Source organism: Aspergillus alliaceus, assembly GCF_009176365.1.
Source record: "Aspergillus alliaceus strain CBS 536.65 unplaced genomic scaffold BDW43scaffold_13, whole genome shotgun sequence".
Classification (NCBI taxonomy): Eukaryota; Fungi; Ascomycota; class Eurotiomycetes; order Eurotiales; family Aspergillaceae; genus Aspergillus; species Aspergillus alliaceus.
The window spans coordinates 135,601-153,336 of record NW_022474696.1 but is presented as its reverse complement, the minus strand read 5'-3'; the positions used below and the strand labels follow the sequence as shown (position 1 = coordinate 153,336).

Below are 17,736 nucleotides of genomic sequence, written 5' to 3'. Positions count from 1 at the left end.
ATATATGCGAGAGTATATGGACAGTGGGGATGTGGGTTAAAATACTTGACTTTGAACATGTACTGGAAAAGTATAGAAAATAATATTTGAAAGAATGAAATAAAAAAGCAAAAACAAGTTCAAAGAGGGTTGAGAGAAAAGGAAAAGACCGTTGATCGAGCGGAAATGCTAGCAGAAAGGGCCGCGCAAAGCCTTAATCAACTAAAAAAGAAGCGCGATCGATAAGGTAAAGGCTCAGCGCCGCCACTCTGGGCCGCATGTCTTTTTAACCTTAGGCACTTCCCGCTTTCCGTGTACTCGGATCTTTAGGCCGCTCCCCGCAATATTCAATATTTTATACTCTGAAGTGGTAATCTAAAGCGATGACTAAATCTTTTATTTTCACGATGATGCTGTACATTTATGTATATCAAAAAGCTGCAGAATGCTACTAGGTAAAGGCTTCTATACACAGACACAACCCTCGAATGGGTATCATATCATATTTTGCGACTCAATTACACCGGCAGCTCACGACGCGTGGTATTTTTCGGAATCGTCTAGGCAATCATCTCATTTACCTTTGTTTCTTCTTTGCAAGACGCTTCTGGGCCCGAACATCCTTCTTCATCCGGGAATCCACAATCTTATACTTACCCTTCACTCCACGTGGGCGACCGGAGATACCCCTATTGGTTCCCTTGGCCACAACCAGCTTCACTTCCTTCTTGGGCTTCTTCTTGGTTGCCTTGCTCATCAATTTCGAGATGGCCTGCGACTTGTCCCGCTCACTGAGCGCTTCATCATCCGCTAACAATGCGGACTTTTTGCGCAGCTTTTCTAACTTCATCGCAGCCTTCATCTTCTTCCGACCCTTCGCTTCCATGACCTTCTTGATTGGCCGTGCATTAATAGCACGCATCTTCTCCTTGATTGCAGCCGCAGCAGCCTTGGTGATGGGCCGATTCTGTTTACTATGCTTCGTCTCGTCGTCGAGAAACCACTCCGGAAGACCGTCAACGTCCCGGAAAGCATATCTATTGAACCCGTCATCAACCACGTCGTGTGATTTCTTTTCACCACTAGCCATCTGCTGAGCTAAGGCCATAGCTTCCGCAGTGATAATATCAATGTCTGTGACTATAGTTAGCAACGGAAGGGGTCAATCATAAAATTTGTTCCAGTAACACTCACCAATTTGACCATTCTTCTTTCGCGGCTCATCGAGGTCCTCAGGCTCTTCATCGGAAGAATCTACAGCCATTTGCGCCCCTGCCTTCGCATCCTTTCCTTTCTGCTTCTCTGAGACGGTACCGTTGCTCTCCGGCTGGTCATCATCATCCATTTCGATCCTACTATCTTCCTCATCTTCCTCATTTTCCTCATCGTCTTCATCTTCAATATCATCAAGGTCCTCCAAGCCTTCGAAGACGTCTTGGTCAAAGAACATGGCGGCATTATTGGACAAGGTTCCATTTTTAGGAGGTGTAATGCCGGCAGTAGTCACTGCAGCAAACCCAGAGTCCTCATCAACCGACTCTTCCTCACCCGACTCTGAAAAGCCCTCCCACTCATCGGCTTCGAAATCCTTTCTAGCTTTCTTAGCTCTTAATTTGGTATCTTTGTCCTCTTTGCGATCTTGATATTGCTCATACAGGGAATCGAGCTCCCTTTCCAGTCGATCACCTTCATCATCATCGCTCTCGTCGGCAGCGTCTGAGTCCGAGTCTTCGCTTTCACTCTCAATCATAGCTTCTTTTCCGGAAGCGATCGCATCCCTTGCTCCTTCTCTGTCGACACGTTTAAGTGAAAAAGTGGAATCCTCCCCAAAAGGGCCTGCTTGCTCCATACCAATATCCATAGGAGTGGTCATATGCATTTGCATACGGACGATCTCTTTGCGCTTCTTCTCGTTTTCTTTCCGCCTCTCCTTTTTCGCCTTTGAGCTTTCCTTTTCCCGAAGACGCAGTAATTCCTCCTGAATGGCTAGCTCTTCATCCATTGGGGCAATTTCAGCCACTTCTTCGGGCTCATTCTTTTTGGCTTGTCCTCCTTTCTTTATGGCAAGGCCAAATTGCTCACGGACTTTCAATCGCCATCGTAGTAAGTTGCGGAATTCCTTTTTGCCCAGCACCTTCAAATCTTCACAGCACGCACGGATCTCATCTGTTGTTTCCTCCAGCCGGTTGAGTGTACTCAGGGCAATATCGCCATTGATTGGTTGCTGGAAACTGAGTTTGTTGTACGAACCTAGGATAGCAATTGGGTCGGTGGTGTTAATGAAGTCGGTGACGGGTATCTCCTTGTACTGCGTCCAATCGCCTTCCTCATAACCTTCTCTCTTACGCTTCTTCTTTTCGGGGTTGAACACACGCGCCTCGTTGTTTGGAGTCGGGTTTGTTAATTCCGCGAATACGTGCTTCGGATCAAGGAATTTAGGATCCATGCGCTTCGGTGCCTTGAAACCACGGCAGACAACGAAAATTTCGGCGGAGACGTTTCGAGATGAAGGGGGTTTTGTTGCTTCCACCGACGTGAACAATTGCTTGAAAACCCACAGCAATGCATTGTAGTCCTTAGAGCGGAAAACTTTGGTGACGAAGGTACCACCCTCAACCAGGAACTCCGTAGCCAATTTCATCGACTGCAAGACCAGCTCTGCCTGTGAGAACGCATCCTGAACCCATGCTGTACCAACGTTTGGCGCACCGTCATGGAGTACTGTATCCGCTTTCCAATGTTTCAAGTGTTGTCTGATAGTAGTGCGACACTTCTCAGTCGTGATATCGCTCTGGAAGGTGATGACTCGAGGGATTGGCTTGATGGGGGCGAGATCGACACCAATAATGATACTCTGTGCGGGCATACATTCTGCAGCAACTTGACACCAGGACTATCTCTACCGTTAGAAACAAATGGTGAAACCAGAGGTTTTTCTCCACTTACACCTGGCGCAGCACAAAGATCGAGAACGACCTTGCTTTTCTCCAGAAAGCCGTATTTCTTGTTCAACTGAATGAGCTTGAATGCAGCTCTAGCTCTGTATCCCTTCTCCTTTGCAAGGCGATACCACTTATCCAAACGACCCTTACCATGCTACTGGGAGTTAGTAAATGAATACTTTTTATTTACCATTGTATGCAGAATCATGTAACATACCTTCTTCTGGATCGCCATATTTAGAAGCGGGTAGTCGAGAAAGCTCGACAAAAAAACCCGAAACTAAAAAAATGAAAGAGTCTTGGTGAAGAAAGTGATGATATGTCTGCAAAAGAAAAAAAGTTATCGGTGGCATGGATCTCGACTTCACACCGCCCGTAAATAAAATTTTCCCCTAGTGTAGGACCAGAACTGTGGCGGTGGCAGTTTCCCCCCAGCCATGCCACGAAACATACACCCCAGGCACCCAAGGCGGTCAGGGATCGGGCAAGCCATGTGATATCACCTCTATTGGCCCAACTAAACCTCTCCCCCCGGTGGCATTGACTCGACGCAGATCGTCAGCACCGCCCATGGCTTATCTTCCATTCCAGTAGTTCTCAGGGCCCCTTGTCCTCCAAATTTGCTTAACAGTTTCTCGGTTCTTGGCATGGTAATGTGTTATGATCTACGTTCATGGCTCCCACGGGTTCTCGCAAGAGAGTAAAGTCCATCCCGTCAGTTGCGGACTCTCAATCGTCCAACGATGGGACGACATTGCGGCCCAAAGGCAGAGGACGCTCGGGCTCACTGAAACAAGGGGGTAGTGGAGTAAGTTCAAAGATTTTCGTATAGCTCTTCAAAGTGCATTATCCTATACCTTGTGTCTATATTCTCTGGTAGCTGATAAAACGCTGCCATCATAGAACTGGTACCCAGGAGTTTGGCCCGTTGCCAGATCGTCTAAAGCGGCTCCGGTTACCGAGGTTGCCTGTGAGAGCATTTCGGCCGCCCAAAACCTATCTTCAGGCATCACTTCGTTGCCAGTGTCGCAGCTTGGCTCTCCTAAACATCCTCGAAACCCTTCTCTGCAACTTACTAGAAAAGCTGGCGCTTCGACTCGCTCACTTCCCGCCAACGCCACTACCACCAAAATTAACGTAGCATCCGATGGTACCGCGTCTTCATCAGCAGTAGAAGCCCAGCCCGACACTACTGCTTCGGCAGTCGAGCCAACAGATAAGGAGCCGTCGAATGACAAGGACGCAGGCGCTGGAGTCAACGTAGATAAGGACCAGTCGGATGCTGCGACTGAGGTGCCAGTCGCGAATGCAGGGCCCGAAGAGGTAGAACCTGGTCAGGAGCAAACGACATCGCAGCCCAGTGGGTGGTTTTCATGGGTCTGGGCCCCTTCCAGGATTGACAGTTCCCCTGGCAATCCACCGAAAGAGTCAACGGTAGCTCCGATAGGTCAGACTGCGGAAAATCAGACTTCAAAAGAAGAAGACACTATACATACCGATCAAGGTCACACAGAACAGACAAACCCCTCTGAGACGGCAGAGATTGACGGAAGAGCACAAAAGCTATCTTGGCTCCAGATGTGGTACGGCTCCGCATCATCAAAGGGTGTAGAAGAACCCCAAAGCGGAAACCGTCCTGTTGCAGATGAACCAAGTCCTCCTGCTGGTACAGCGTCTGCACCAAATGAAGATATCAACAATTCCGCTGCGGACAGTTCAGCATCTGCGACTACAAAAAATGTTAAACCATCCGGCTGGTCCTTCTGGTTCAGAGAGACCCCACCAGACACTTCGCAGGACAAATCCCAGGAGGTCCAGGCTGTTGGAGGCTCCGCTATCCAGGATTCTACGACTAAGAAATCAAAGGATTATCCCGAACCCGAGCCAGAACCAAAAACAGAGCTCGCAAAGAAGGGAAATATTAAGATAAAAGCCCCCAAGAGCACCTCCGCTCTGCCTGACCAGGCTATTGCCGGGCTAGACCCCAGCTCCAATGCCCCCGCAGCAAATGCCCCCGAAGCAACTGCTTCAAAGCATCTACAGAATATTCTACCTAATCAGGTTCTGCCGCGCTTCGGAGATACTTTCGCCCTACAAGAACGGCCTAGCCTGTTGCAGACAATAGGACGGTTTCTGCATTATAACAAGGAGCCGGATAACAGGCATGTTCATATGGTTAAGGACCCACCACCTATTAAGAGAGCGTTGGCTATAGGAATACATGGGTACTTTCCCGCCCCATTGATTCGGAGCGTTCTTGGCCAGCCGACGGGAACGTCTATCCGGTTTTCGAACATGGCAGCAGATGCTCTTCGCAAATGGGCAGACGACCATGCCTACACGTGTGATATCGAGAAGATAGCATTGGAAGGTGAAGGCCGCATAGCTGAACGAGTTGATTTACTGTGGAAGCTACTGCTGAATTGGATGGAGAAGATACGGCAGGCAGACTTTATATTGGTTGCATGCCACAGCCAAGGTGTGCCTGTTGCAATAATGTTGGTCGCGAAGTTAATATCCTTCGGATGCCTTAATGCCGCGCGGGTCGGTGTATGTGCCATGGCTGGTGTCAACATGGGTCCTTTCTCCGACTATAGATCTCGATGGATTAGTGGCTCCGCTGGGGAGCTATTTGAATTTGCATTACCTTACAGCCAAGTTTCAAAGGACTATGAAGCTGCGCTTAAGGCTTCTCTCGATTTTGGCGTACGGATATCCTATATTGGGAGTATAGATGACCAACTGGTCTCCCTAGAGGTAATCCCTGGTTCAGCACCAGCTTACGGGAAATGGCTAATGTTCGCTTTTGGCGATAGTCCTCACTCTTTTCGCCAGTAGCCCATCCGTATGTTTACCGAGCAGTATTCGTCGATGGTAGAGTCCATGCTCCAAGCTTGTATGTTGTTCTTATCTCACATGGATGCATTGCGCTTTCCCCTTGGGAACCCTGCTGATATGTATCACAGCCTATCACATTTGGTTGGGTTTGCTCTAAAGCTTCGTAATCGCGGGCTTCCAGATCATGGCCTCATTCGCGAACTGAGTTTACCATTAGCGGGTAGTCTTTATAGTGGCGAAGGTCACTCACGTCTGTATGATGATGAGGCTGTGTATCGGTATGCTATTTCCCCTAGGACTAGATATAATAGAGCTAATATCGCCTCAGATTGGCGATTGAATTCGCTTTAGAGACTTCCAATGTTCAGGGTGCGACTCTTAGCATCAAGCGAAGCCCCCCCGCGTCGTCAGTGAACCCTTACATCCTCCCATTCGCTATGCGAGGCCTCCTTGAAGAAGAGTACGTCCGGCGTGAACTCTATGAAGAAACGATGGAATTATTACGCCAGTTCGACGATTGGAAACCGACTAGTAAGGTCCTAAAGGATGTAAAGTTCCGATTGGAAGGAATCCGATCGAAGCTTTAACCGTAGCTCTACACTTGGCACATATTCTCTTGATTACTCCTGACATCTTCTAAGTCCTAGTCCTGACCTATCTAGCTGTACTGCTGTACATCTAGGCCTCTTTGCTTTCCTTCCCTCACACTTTGTACACTCCGGATGATGGGCTGGTAAAAAATTATTACGATATTCTAGCGGGTGTTAAATAGACTTCTCTTGCTTCTGTTGGTTGCACAGATATTAGTTACGATATAGGACATAATAAACACGAGCATTGAACTCTTTCTCTGTTTCCTTACAGACCAGTATTCTGTTGATTATTACATGAAAGTAGTATTCTAGGTGGTAAAGATAACTGAAAGGACATAGTGAATCGTAATTATCGTCATTAGAGAATCGGTGCAGGCAAATCCCATATTTCGTAGCCAAAAGATATAGAACGCCGTGGATGAGTGAACGATAAGTTAGCTTTTTCTTATTTTAAGACCTCCATATGCCCAGTTTATCCACCCATCCCAATAAACCGATGGACCAGATATCAAACCCTGTGAGTGATATATATAGCGCCCTACCGAGGTGAAGCCAAAGAAAGATAAATCGAAAGGTGAGAATTAGCACGAGAACGAATTCCAGGGTTATTAGAGAAGAAAGGAACAAAGAAGAGAGAAAAAAGTGGTAAAGAAGTCGAGAAGGAAATTTATGGTTGAGGGAACGCCGTTTGATATGCACCTTCGATCTCGTCTAGATTGAGAGTTAGCTGCATAGCTCAAAATATGCACTGCGCAAGTGAATGGTACCTCTCATTCCATCTAACGCCTCAAAAGCAGTGGCATAATTTGTTACTGTGGCAATGATTCGCTCTAGCCCTTGTCTGAGTTCCTCTATTAATCGATCCGAGGGAGTAGACTTGTTCTCATAGTCTGATGACAATTGCTTTTCCACGCGAGCTTTGTAGAATATCATCAGCATGGCGTAGCTGCCTTGCATCAGACAGCAGGCAAATGATGGCATAGTTCGAGGCAGCTGATTCGGTGGTTGTAATGTCATTCCCTGTTGGCTCTTGCACCCGTCCATAATCGGCTGTGGTAAGGGTAGACTGGGGAACATGCGTGAGATTAAAAGAGCAGCCCTAAGGCAGACCTTGGCGGAGTGCTGAATACTGAAGGGAAATCCGCTAGTAAACGAAAACTGGGACATCGACTGATAGTCCGAAGACGTGGAAGAAGCAGATGAAGGGGTGAACTCGCTCGATGACTGCTGAAACGGTTCCAGACTTCCGCAGGAGCATTGAATATTAGAGATTCCATTCTGCGTTCTCGAATTCTTGGAGGAGCTAGATGCAGCCAAATTGTTGGCATTGGCTGCAGTTAGGTCACAATGTTTCTTAATGAAGATAGGTATGTCTGAGAATGCTCTAAAGCGGTGAATTTTGATTTGTGCGCTAGGACGATATCAGTGGCATACCAGAGATGATATCTGGATACATACATACCTAGACAATTTGATCCGCGAGATTGAACGTATACTTTGGGCTGTTGTGAATTCCATACCATCTCCGCAGTTCATGGAAGGGGGAACGATAGGTAATAAATTAGACTGAGCCAACGCCGAGCTTGCCCATGTATCGAGCTGCTGCATCCGCTCATATATGTAGGGCATATTGGTCCTCGTCGAAATACATTTGTTCAGATCAATTACGAACTGAGTCGCCGAGACTAGCACTTGCTGGGCTTGCATCAGAACAGCCCAACCCTGTAAATCTTGTTAGAGATCGTTTCCTCGGCCCAGTTTCTTAAGCCCCCAATTGGTGAAGTGCGGATGCGACTTACATCCGGATCAGCAGCAAAGCGCGGATAAGGTGTTACAAACTGAGGATCGTTCGCTACAATAGCCAAAGGCTGGTTTATTTCAAGCATTAGTTATGGAATTGTGAAAGAACGAGGGGAATTATATTTTTCAGTGTAAAACTCACCGTTGTGCTGACGATTGACCCTTGAAGAACACAGTAATACTACAGAGGGCACAGAGTTAGTGGAAGAGGCGCGGATTCAGTCAAATTAAACATACCGTCATCCACCAAGCCCTTCTTCGAGCCTCAGCGAATTCATCGTACTCTTCTCCCAAAGAATGCAGAGACATATCCAGGGCTATCGCTAATGCTTGGCCCGCACGATATCGCATTTTGAGCAGATTTCCTCGTTGAGTGTATTCATAGACGGAGAGAACCAACAACGCGAGAACACATTCGAGTTCCACGGGCGAGTGGGGGTGGAAGCTCTCCCGGTCTATAAGAGGCCGTTCGCTTGACAGGGCCTGTGAAGGATCGGTCGAGGAGGCATGGAGCTCACAGTCTGCCTCTATGCTAGTGTTCGCCATCTGGGCGAATGTATGCGCATATGTTCTCCGTCGTACAACAGAGGCAGAGGACGAAGGTTCTAAGTCACTTGGATGTGGCACGAGGGCTAAGACTGCAGACAAAGCAAGGCTAAGTGGAGACCGTGGCCGGTATAATAGAATTGGTTCTTCTGTCGGAGAATCCGTATAGGAACCCACCGTATCTAACGGCCGGTCTGGAGAGGCTGGAACCACCCTGGGTGGAAGAATAGGAAAATAATGATGAATCAAGTCGTAGTAGGCGTTGAGTCTGCCTTGAAGATTAGAAGAGTATAGTAGAAAGGCTGGGGTAATATGAAACCCACATGTCGTGCTCACTGCCGTACGTCCTTACCAAGGACTGAGTCGGTATGTTGGACGGCGAGGGCGTTGGCTCCATTTGGGGTGGTGGATGACCAGCATCATTGGGGATAAAGAGGTCGGCAAACATCGAGTGAACATCTGCTGGGAAATCCAAGCTTCTCAGCCCGGCCCCTGGTACTGAGAGCCCATCGATCTGGCCAAACATCCCCGTCGCTGTACCTCAGTAAGTATGGACTGCTTTTAGACTAGATATTACACAAGCTCACGTACGTTCATCGAAGCCGGGCGCCGCCGGGGTAACGGTCGAGCTGTGAGCATCACCCTGCGGAACAATCCCTTCGGCGGAGATGGATGCCCTTTTCTTCTTCCTTGGGCCGCCTCTTTTACTAGGCATATAGGAGCATTTCCTCTTTTTACTGAGACACTTTTCGCGAGTTTAACAGTCTCAGTAGCTGTCTTTATAATGTATTTTGCAGGGATAGTGTAGTGTAGAGTGGAGAAAGCATTGCAACGGGGCATAAAAATAAGAAGGGAACAACAAAGAAGAGAGAAAGAGAAACGAAATTAAAAAAAGAGAAAAGAAAATAAAAGAAGAAAGGAAAGAAAAAAAAAGGAAGAGTAGAAGTAGACCATAAAGAAGGCGACCGGAAATAGAATGAGACCAAAATAAAGGAAAGACCTACATTGGAACAAGGAACTTGTCCGTCGCAGCGTGTCCGCGAAGCACGACTTTTAAGGAACGAACCCGCATGTCAGCAAAAGTTCAATACAAAGAGCATTGTGCAGTAGTAAGACAGGGACTTGTCTCACAACCGTGCATGGTAGTCGAGATACCAAAAATGGGCAACGTAATAACCACCATAGGAATACGTACCAGGCTAGGCATGCTACTTTGACTGGTGGTTTCGCAAATTTCTTTCGCACCACGCTGGGCCTTGAGACTTTGGACTGTGTAACTGTGGTGGTTCCGTTGTCATGGAATTTTTGGAAAGTCTCCAGAACCATGGCGATTTCTTGGAGCAATGGAAGATATAATATAGCAGAGGTCTAGAAACGAACCGTCTGGTCCAGTTCAGTCATCGATCGATACACAGGGGACTTCAAAACTTTCACTGCGAGCTCCCGTCATTGACTGACTAGTAGACACTCGGGTCGCGCATCATTACTAGGGGGCGTAAGTGAGAAGCAAACGACAACGGGGATCCCTTAGAAAGTATGGAATAGTGTTTATTTCGATACCCGAAGAGGTGGTCTGATATACGCAGTACAGCGTCGAGTACTGGGGTGTAGTACTGGGGCTTAATCATCCATAACCAACGATTCAAATCCCGAAGCCTGAGTGTTCGGGGTTTGCTTTGCCCCCCCAAGAAAGCGTAAACGGCGGGCGATTCGCGATTAGTCAAAAAGCATGTTCTTTCCCCTGAAAGTGCTCCATCGAATCAGATTGTAGGAATTCCAATGATATAGAAAATGTTGATGCCAATGAAAGTTGGAAAGCGAGTATAAAAAATTTGTTTGCTTCACTTTGCTCTCCTCTCTCTTACTCGCTCTTTGCTCTCTTTGCTTGATCGGGTTAGATCTGAACGTTTTCTTTTTTGCCTTCTTTGTCTGCGTTAAACCGTTTTCGGATGACACCCACGGGAATCGATGGCCTGATCACATTATCTCACGTGAGTAGTACATACCTACCACATACTTTTGTGTACATGCATTACTTACAGACACTAGTAGATAACCTTAGGTATGTACTTCGAGTCACTATGTCAGCACTATTGTCTCCCGACAATCGAGAAGAAGGGGGCGAAAGCAAGAAAATGGAGAGAGAGATAGAGATCTACATCTATCAGACAATGCGAATACGATACGTAACAAGGCAAAAGCGGCAGAGGAGATATTACTACTAGATCGATCGATAGATAACAATACTCCATAATAGTACCCAACGATCGCACTAATGGTGATGCTAAACTGGAGATCTCGGGGCAAAGGAGGGCTAATCGATCGACGCCCTTAGATGAACTTTAAAAACCACAAGGAACGCCGAAGTACTGATGCAGGTATGTACAAAGGTACATTACATTCCGTGCCCCCCAATGGACCGAAAACATCATACTGGAGCAGTCCGACTATCTCCGAGTACACACCGACTTATTGAATATTCTGATTAGCTGAAAATACCTATCAAATCCGAGGCGGGCCATACCCATACTTTACTCCCATCGTAGGAATGTCCAATCCAACTAGCGCGGATTAGGTTGTTACTATACTAGGGCTATCCTCGAATTAGAAATACTGTCCTCCATGTCCAGATCGTCCTCTACGAAAGATATGGAAGGGAGCCCACTGCCACGTCAGGAATGGAAGTCAAGGTCACGTAAACTGATCCCCGGCACACGCTTCACACTGGCCCAAACACTGTCCGGCACTTTCGCAGGCAGTTTATGCCCCTTCAATTGCTGATCAATCAGCCACATCCCAACAACAAACCCCTCTCTTGTTAAGAGTCCGATACCTTGGGTATCGACGAGATCCCAGATCTGCTCTAGGACAAAGGGTTGCAGGCGACTTCGGAGCCAGATATCGCGAACCACGATGTTCACCACCATCTCGGAGGTATCCGGAGGCCATTTCTCTCGCAAGGGATCATGCGTTGAGCATTGTCTGTCTACTTCAGCTTTTGTAGGAATGAGAAGCCCTTTATTAGCGGCCCACACGCCCTCATAGCGTTTTCGCTCCTTTTCCGTAAGCTCACTCCGCCATCTTTTCCGATCGCCTTCATGATGCTTGTGTGGATGCTTTCGTATGAGATGTTTTCTATGTCGGGGATGACTACCATCTTCATCGTCCGACTTCGACGGTTTGCGAAGTGTGTGTCGTAAAGGGCTGGATGGACTAGGTGATTGGGAAACCTCTCTTCTATTAGCGTGCAGTCGTAGGACTGAACGCGACCTTGCTCGACGCTGTGGGGGTGGAGGCGGGGTTCCTTTCCTAGAAGGTGGTGCTCGGGAGGATGCCAATGACGACGCAACGATTGCATCTGAGAGAGCACCTTCACTCAAACCAGTAGAATCATCAAGCAAACCGGAGCTGCTATTATTATATGGCCGGCCGTAGACCGACGAAACACTCGGGCTCAATGGTCGCCTTGGAAATACATTTTTTCCTAGAAGGATTCGATGGTTGCTTTGATCGTTCTTATGCATGGACGGTGACTCGACAGGCCGCGGAGGTAATACAGGGGCTTTCTCATTTGATAAAGTAGGTGAGCCCTTAGAGTGGACCGAGGAGCGAGAGCTTAAAGGCTCGTGGGAGACCTGTATATCGTGGGACTGTACGCTTCTGGGAGCTGGTTCGAATGACCCAGGGCCATTTGTAGCAGGCCGAACTTTTCGAGGTGCTGGTGGTACCGGACGGGGCTTTGCAATGTCCAGCTGCGTAGAGTCTGAGGGAGTGTGAGAAGGTTGGATCACCGGCTTTCGACGGATCGATAAATTTCGAGCCGGTCCAGATTCGTCGCCCTGTGAGGATAGCTCGGCCGGGTAAGGCTTTGCTGCAGCGCTCGCAATTGAACCCGAAGTTAAAGATTCCATGCCTTGTCCACTATTGGTTTTCAGCTGGGGCCCCTTTGTACCACGTACCAAACCACTACTTGTGGTTGTTGCTGTGTTCTTAGGTACAGAAAAATGTTCCGCCGCAAACCGAGCGGCGATCTGCTGCGAGGACTGTGGTCTAAACATTGCTGGGCTCTTGGGAACAGTCTCGAAATTATTATGGGAATGTGCCGTATACCTCCCGATCTTTTCTTTTACGGAACCGACTTCGGGTGGCACTTCAGAGTCAATGCCGGGACGGGAGCCCGGGCCGAGACCACGATTGTTGGCATCTCCGGTCCTATGGTTGACCGCAAGCGAACTGCTTCTAGTACTAGGACCTGCATGAAAGGCGGTGGTAGCACCTTGCAGAGCCATCACAGGTTTATTGACATGGCCGTGAGACAAATGGGGAGCTACCCGCTGGTCCAGAGCGGGCGTCGAGCTCGCCATTCATGAGACGCGCTTCTGCAGGCTGAAGACACTAGATATATCAATCGAACGTGCGCAATGCTATGTCTTTTATACATATATTAGAGTGTTTCAAAAAAGCATGTTTAATTCACGTATGCAGGTGAGCTAGACACGGCTGATGCTTGTAAATTGTGGGAACAACTTAAAGTCAACTTGTGCTAAAACTCTTAGTAAGAGGTCAGCAGCAGCGCTAATCAAGATTGGGTATACCACTAACTCTGTACGGAATAGTCCATAGGTCAAAAATACGGAGTTCTTACCTCTATGTGCTTCGACTATATTAACCGACCAGCTCATGCCTTAGATTTTACATATATGACACTACTAGATATGCTATTGTCTTTTATTTTAATTGTAGGAATCGTGTCAATTTTAAGCCATATATACTTGTCAAATCTCCTTTTTTCCAAAATTCTTCTCATCTTCTTCTCTTTCTACCAATTTACCCCAATACCCATCCCCCTTTTCTATTTTCCCCATTTAACCGAAAGGTAAGACAAAAACGTCCGGAGGTGCGGGGAATTTGAGCACCACTGACCAATGCACATTGTCCAATCATAGATTCCCCGCTCTCTTTCTTAGTATAGGATGGACTACTATCGAGGCCCTCCGGAGAAAGTCCTGTTGGCCTAAATATTTTCCCCCGCTTCTAACCCGTCCAAGTTGCTCTTCACTGCTACGTAACTAATAGGAGCTAGTGATTCGCTGAGTCCACTGCCTGGGAAGATTGTAGTTGAAGAACCTTTCTTCTACCTATCTTCGATTAGGGTTTGAACACCTCAAGCGGTCGCTCCCAGTGATGAAATGCCAGCGTCGCAGGGTCTTTCGTGATGCCCCTCTCGTCACCTCTGTTATATGGCCATATAATTTGTATCCAAGGTGCCATGCCAAATCCTCACGCATCGACTGTCTTGAGGAACGATTGCCCGTAAGACGCCATGTCCCTGGAGAACAGCGACACTGGTCTAGGTATGAATATGAACATATAACAACATCTTCCTTGAAGGACTTCCCGAAATTTTCACAAAACAAAAGAAAAAATTGGATGTGCACAGAAGTAACGAATACATGGTAACAGTTGCAAACCGCCATGAGGCCGAAGAAGCGACCTTGGTTGAGAGAAACAACGACGATCAAGGAATACAGCCTCCTTCTACGACCTCCAGTCAAACCAAATGCTCCATATGTCACAGCACTTTTCGGCGTCCAGAGCATTTAAAGCGCCATTTTCGCAGCCATACCAAAGAAAAGCCCTTCGAATGTACGCAGTGTGGCCGGCATTTCTCAAGAACGTACGTTTCCTTTAATTTCCAGTGAACGCTTCGGTAGACCATAGGTAAGTGGAGACTGACCATGGATAGCGATACTCTCCATCGACACGAGTTGAGTCATCATACCTTAGGCCCAGAAGGGGGGAAAGACCGCACACATCGGATTACGGTAAAGACATTCCGGGCTTGTTTCAAATGTGCTGTAGCAAGAGTACGATGTAGCGGAGGAACACCATGCATCCGTTGCGAAAACCGATCACTCGAGTGTCAGTATCCAACCGAGAGACGGTCTAAAGCAAAAGCGCGGAAAAAATCATCCCAGAACCAGAACTCTGAGGACGACACGCCTCACGAGCACGCTTCTCGCCATGCCCGCTCTCCTTCGGCTGACGTGCAGCTTGCGCAGACAGGAAACTCATCACCCTCAATTCCCGGCTACCAAGTTGGCCAATTCCAGGTCCAGCTGTCTGGGCAATCTCCTTCCAAAACTAAGTCTGGTACTCGAGAACGCCTTAGGGATCAACCAAACGACCCTCCGAGTAGCCGACGAGCTTCTGAACCAAATGATTTGGGTCTGTCAAATGGCAACGGTGCAATAGATATCACACCACTTCCCTTTGATTCGTATGTAGGAGTAAACCTTCAGCAACTGTATCCGCAAATACCCACGTCGGATATGCGGGCAACACTCTCAGATGATCGAGGCGCCCGGTTCAATCATCAGTATCAACCTGACATAGCAAGCTCCAATATAAGCATGGATATGACGATCGCCCAAAACCAACAGCTACAATTGGGATACACCCAGTCCTATTTGGACCCATCCATCGCCTCGACGATCAACTGGATTTCGAACGATTTGTTACTCGATACGACGACTGACGATTCAATTGGAAACTATCGCCCTCCATATTCCTCGCAAGGAGGGACTGTAGCCAACTCCCTGGGCCAGTCATCCTGGCCTCCCGCGGCTGTGAGTGCCGAGAAGTTTAGTCCGTGTTTACCAGAGAATTTTCACCAGACGCCTTCTGGAAACACTTCGCTAGATACTGATGTGGACAGCCCTGGACGATTTCCCCGAGATGCTGCTCAGTTATCAACACCCCAGTCAAGGACTTGCAACGCCTCCCAAAGGTCTGCAGACTCGTACGTGGACGGTGGTGGCGCCCGGCTAAGACCTCCTGCAAGACTTATAGATATCCGTTCTCAGTTGAATCAAACAGGCAGCCAGTCTCGGTTCTCGTTCCCTCTCATTCAGGGACAAAGGGATGAAATTGCATCTGAGGAAGCAGCCTTGAACTGTCAGATCGAACATCCAATGTATGACAACATCTACAAAGCTTTTCTTCAACTGTGTCGCACGGAGAATTACCTTTACCCGGAGTTTGAAACAAGAAATTTCCCGCCCGTGGGAACACTGTCGCATTTTATCCGCCTTTACTTCGACTCTTTTCAGACAGTGTACCCTATCTTGCACAGTTTTACGTTTAACCCTAATACATGCCACTGGCTATTAACACTGGCGGTATCGGCATTAGGCTGTCACTTCGCGCGTATGAGCGACCAAAATGGTTGTGCTACAGCTTTTCACGAGTTTCTCCGGCGAGCTATACATGTTGAGGTATGAGGCTACCGAGCTAACTCCGGAGGCATCTGCTAATCGGTCTTGCATAGAAGGAGAAAAGCCGCTCAGGGCCAACGCCTCTTTGGCTTATGCAGGCAATGATGCTGAATTGTGTCGGATTGATCCACGGGAACAATGAGGAAGCTAGGAGTTTTGCATTGGATAGTTTTGGTGAATTAGTTAACCTGGCAACCCGTGAAGGGTTGTTTTGTCCTTCGACCCGGCCGAAGCTCCTGACAATGGAGACTTCACAGGAAGCACAGTGGGCGACATGGATTGATGATGAGACGAGAAAAAGAACAGGCTACTTTATATGGGTATGACACTTAGACATTACTGGAAACTGAGCATATGATTGACAAAGATATTAGCTCCTAGACTGTATGCTTGCATACCATTTCGAAAGCCGGTTGTTACTCTCTCTTGACGATGGCCAAGCACCGCTACCATCAGACGAGAGCCTCTGGCGAGCAAGCTCCTCCGGTGTCTGGAGACAACTCTATGACAAGTCTAAAGGTATTCACCCTGCCTTTTCTTTTCCTTATGTGTACTGCTATCTAACCTCGGCCCCTTAGGTTATGAAGAAATATCTCTCTACAGCGCTGTGCTCACGTTGTATATCGAGAAGAAGCTAGTTACTAATATAGGAGAATTCGGTCATATCTTGTTAATCCACGCCCTCTACCATCGAATGTGGGAGGTGGGTGACTACTTTCGCCGTCCCCTGTCGTTCTGGAATCCAACTGCCAGAAAGCAGTCTCGAGAGGATGCGATCCCGTCGGGATCAGTTTGGCTCCCGGGTATACCTTCATATTCGAGATGGCGCAATAGCGCATGCGATTGTTTGGATATACTTCACTGGACAGCAAATAGCACGATAGCCAAGGCATCTGGCCTTGAACACCCAACAGTTCTACATCTTCACGAAGCTCGGGTTGTTTTACTCGTGCCCTTCCGCGAAATAAGGGGCCTGATAACAACTCTAGCAACAGAGAAGGTTCGCTGGGACGAGCGTCAGCAAACTATTGAGTGGCATTATATACTTCGTTGGATCAAGCACGACCAATATAAAGCTCGACTCGCAATCATACACGCCGGTGCGTCTTTGTGGCATGTGCGGAGATTTTCGACCGATGCGTTTCATGAGCCGGTAGCTGTGTTTCTTGCAATACTTACCTTGTGGGCCTATGGCCTGTGCTATTCCCAGGTGTTTCCAGTGGTGGGCTCCCGTGGTAGACCTAACAATGGCCTGCCTAACGAGCCCTCATTCTTCTATATTGACCGTCCTTGTGACGATGAGCTGGTCCAGATCTTTGTCCGTGGAGGGCAGGCGATGAAGGCTAATGTAACTGGCGTCGGAGATATTTGTGCGCCCGAAGGCCCTCAGCGAATCCTACAGGTTGGCTGTGAAGCACTTGCTGGTCTCACTTCCTGGGGAATATCTAAGAGATTCATTGCAATCCTGACTAGGCTAGGGGAATTGATGTCCTGAGCCAAGCAGTCTTGAAACCCTTTATGTACATTATATGTAGAGTTGCTGCTTTTCTTTATTCTTCCTTGGTATCTATATTCACTTTAGATTACCCTGGTGGGTACTCAATTTCCCTACCTTAGATTATCTGGAAGAGAAATAGAATTAGATGTATTGATCCTACAAATGAAGTGAAGTCCTGATAAAGGCGGTGAATTTAATCCAGGTGGAGTGATGTCACATGGTAAGTTTTATCTTATCGTTGCCTATTGCAGCCTAGACTCCCA

The 17,736-nt window shown here is 47.8% G+C and overlaps 5 protein-coding genes across 5 annotated transcripts; 2 read left to right on the top strand and 3 right to left on the bottom strand.

Annotated features, from left to right (window-relative positions):
• Positions 1-347: 347 nt before the first annotated feature.
• spb1 (rRNA methyltransferase spb1) lies at positions 348-3,346 on the bottom strand. Its single transcript, XM_032049999.1, has 4 exons — positions 3,139-3,346; positions 2,926-3,075; positions 1,174-2,872; positions 348-1,113 (listed from the first exon to the last, which is right to left on the bottom strand). Exons 1-4 carry the CDS (start codon positions 3,154-3,156, stop codon positions 557-559), a joined length of 2,424 nt encoding a protein of 807 aa, XP_031901937.1. The 5' UTR covers positions 3,157-3,346; the 3' UTR covers positions 348-556.
• A 126-nt stretch (positions 3,347-3,472) lies between these two features.
• BDW43DRAFT_39288 (uncharacterized protein) lies at positions 3,473-6,711 on the top strand. Its single transcript, XM_032049998.1, has 5 exons — positions 3,473-3,729; positions 3,825-5,678; positions 5,738-5,817; positions 5,888-6,037; positions 6,088-6,711. Exons 1-5 carry the CDS (start codon positions 3,595-3,597, stop codon positions 6,344-6,346), a joined length of 2,478 nt encoding a protein of 825 aa, XP_031901936.1. The 5' UTR covers positions 3,473-3,594; the 3' UTR covers positions 6,347-6,711.
• BDW43DRAFT_318459 (uncharacterized protein) lies at positions 6,390-10,646 on the bottom strand. The gene is made up of 9 exons (XM_032048704.1): positions 9,894-10,646; positions 9,290-9,405; positions 9,022-9,232; positions 8,390-8,966; positions 8,295-8,333; positions 8,152-8,220; positions 7,815-8,074; positions 7,120-7,763; positions 6,390-7,063 (listed from the first exon to the last, which is right to left on the bottom strand). Exons 1-9 carry the CDS (start codon positions 10,022-10,024, stop codon positions 7,020-7,022), a joined length of 2,091 nt encoding a protein of 696 aa, XP_031901935.1. The 5' UTR covers positions 10,025-10,646; the 3' UTR covers positions 6,390-7,019.
• Positions 10,647-11,092: 446 nt separating this feature from the next.
• On the bottom strand, positions 11,093-13,328 carry irs4. Its single transcript, XM_032049997.1, has one exon. It carries the CDS (start codon positions 13,060-13,062, stop codon positions 11,371-11,373), a length of 1,692 nt encoding a protein of 563 aa, XP_031901934.1. The 5' UTR covers positions 13,063-13,328; the 3' UTR covers positions 11,093-11,370.
• A 969-nt stretch (positions 13,329-14,297) lies between these two features.
• BDW43DRAFT_38953 (putative C2H2 transcription factor) lies at positions 14,298-17,670 on the top strand. Its single transcript, XM_032049996.1, has 4 exons — positions 14,298-15,975; positions 16,029-16,295; positions 16,350-16,494; positions 16,554-17,670. The coding sequence occupies exons 1-4, from the start codon at positions 14,437-14,439 to the stop codon at positions 17,468-17,470; spliced, it is 2,868 nt and encodes a 955-aa protein (XP_031901933.1). The 5' UTR covers positions 14,298-14,436; the 3' UTR covers positions 17,471-17,670.
• Positions 17,671-17,736: the final 66 nt, after the last annotated feature.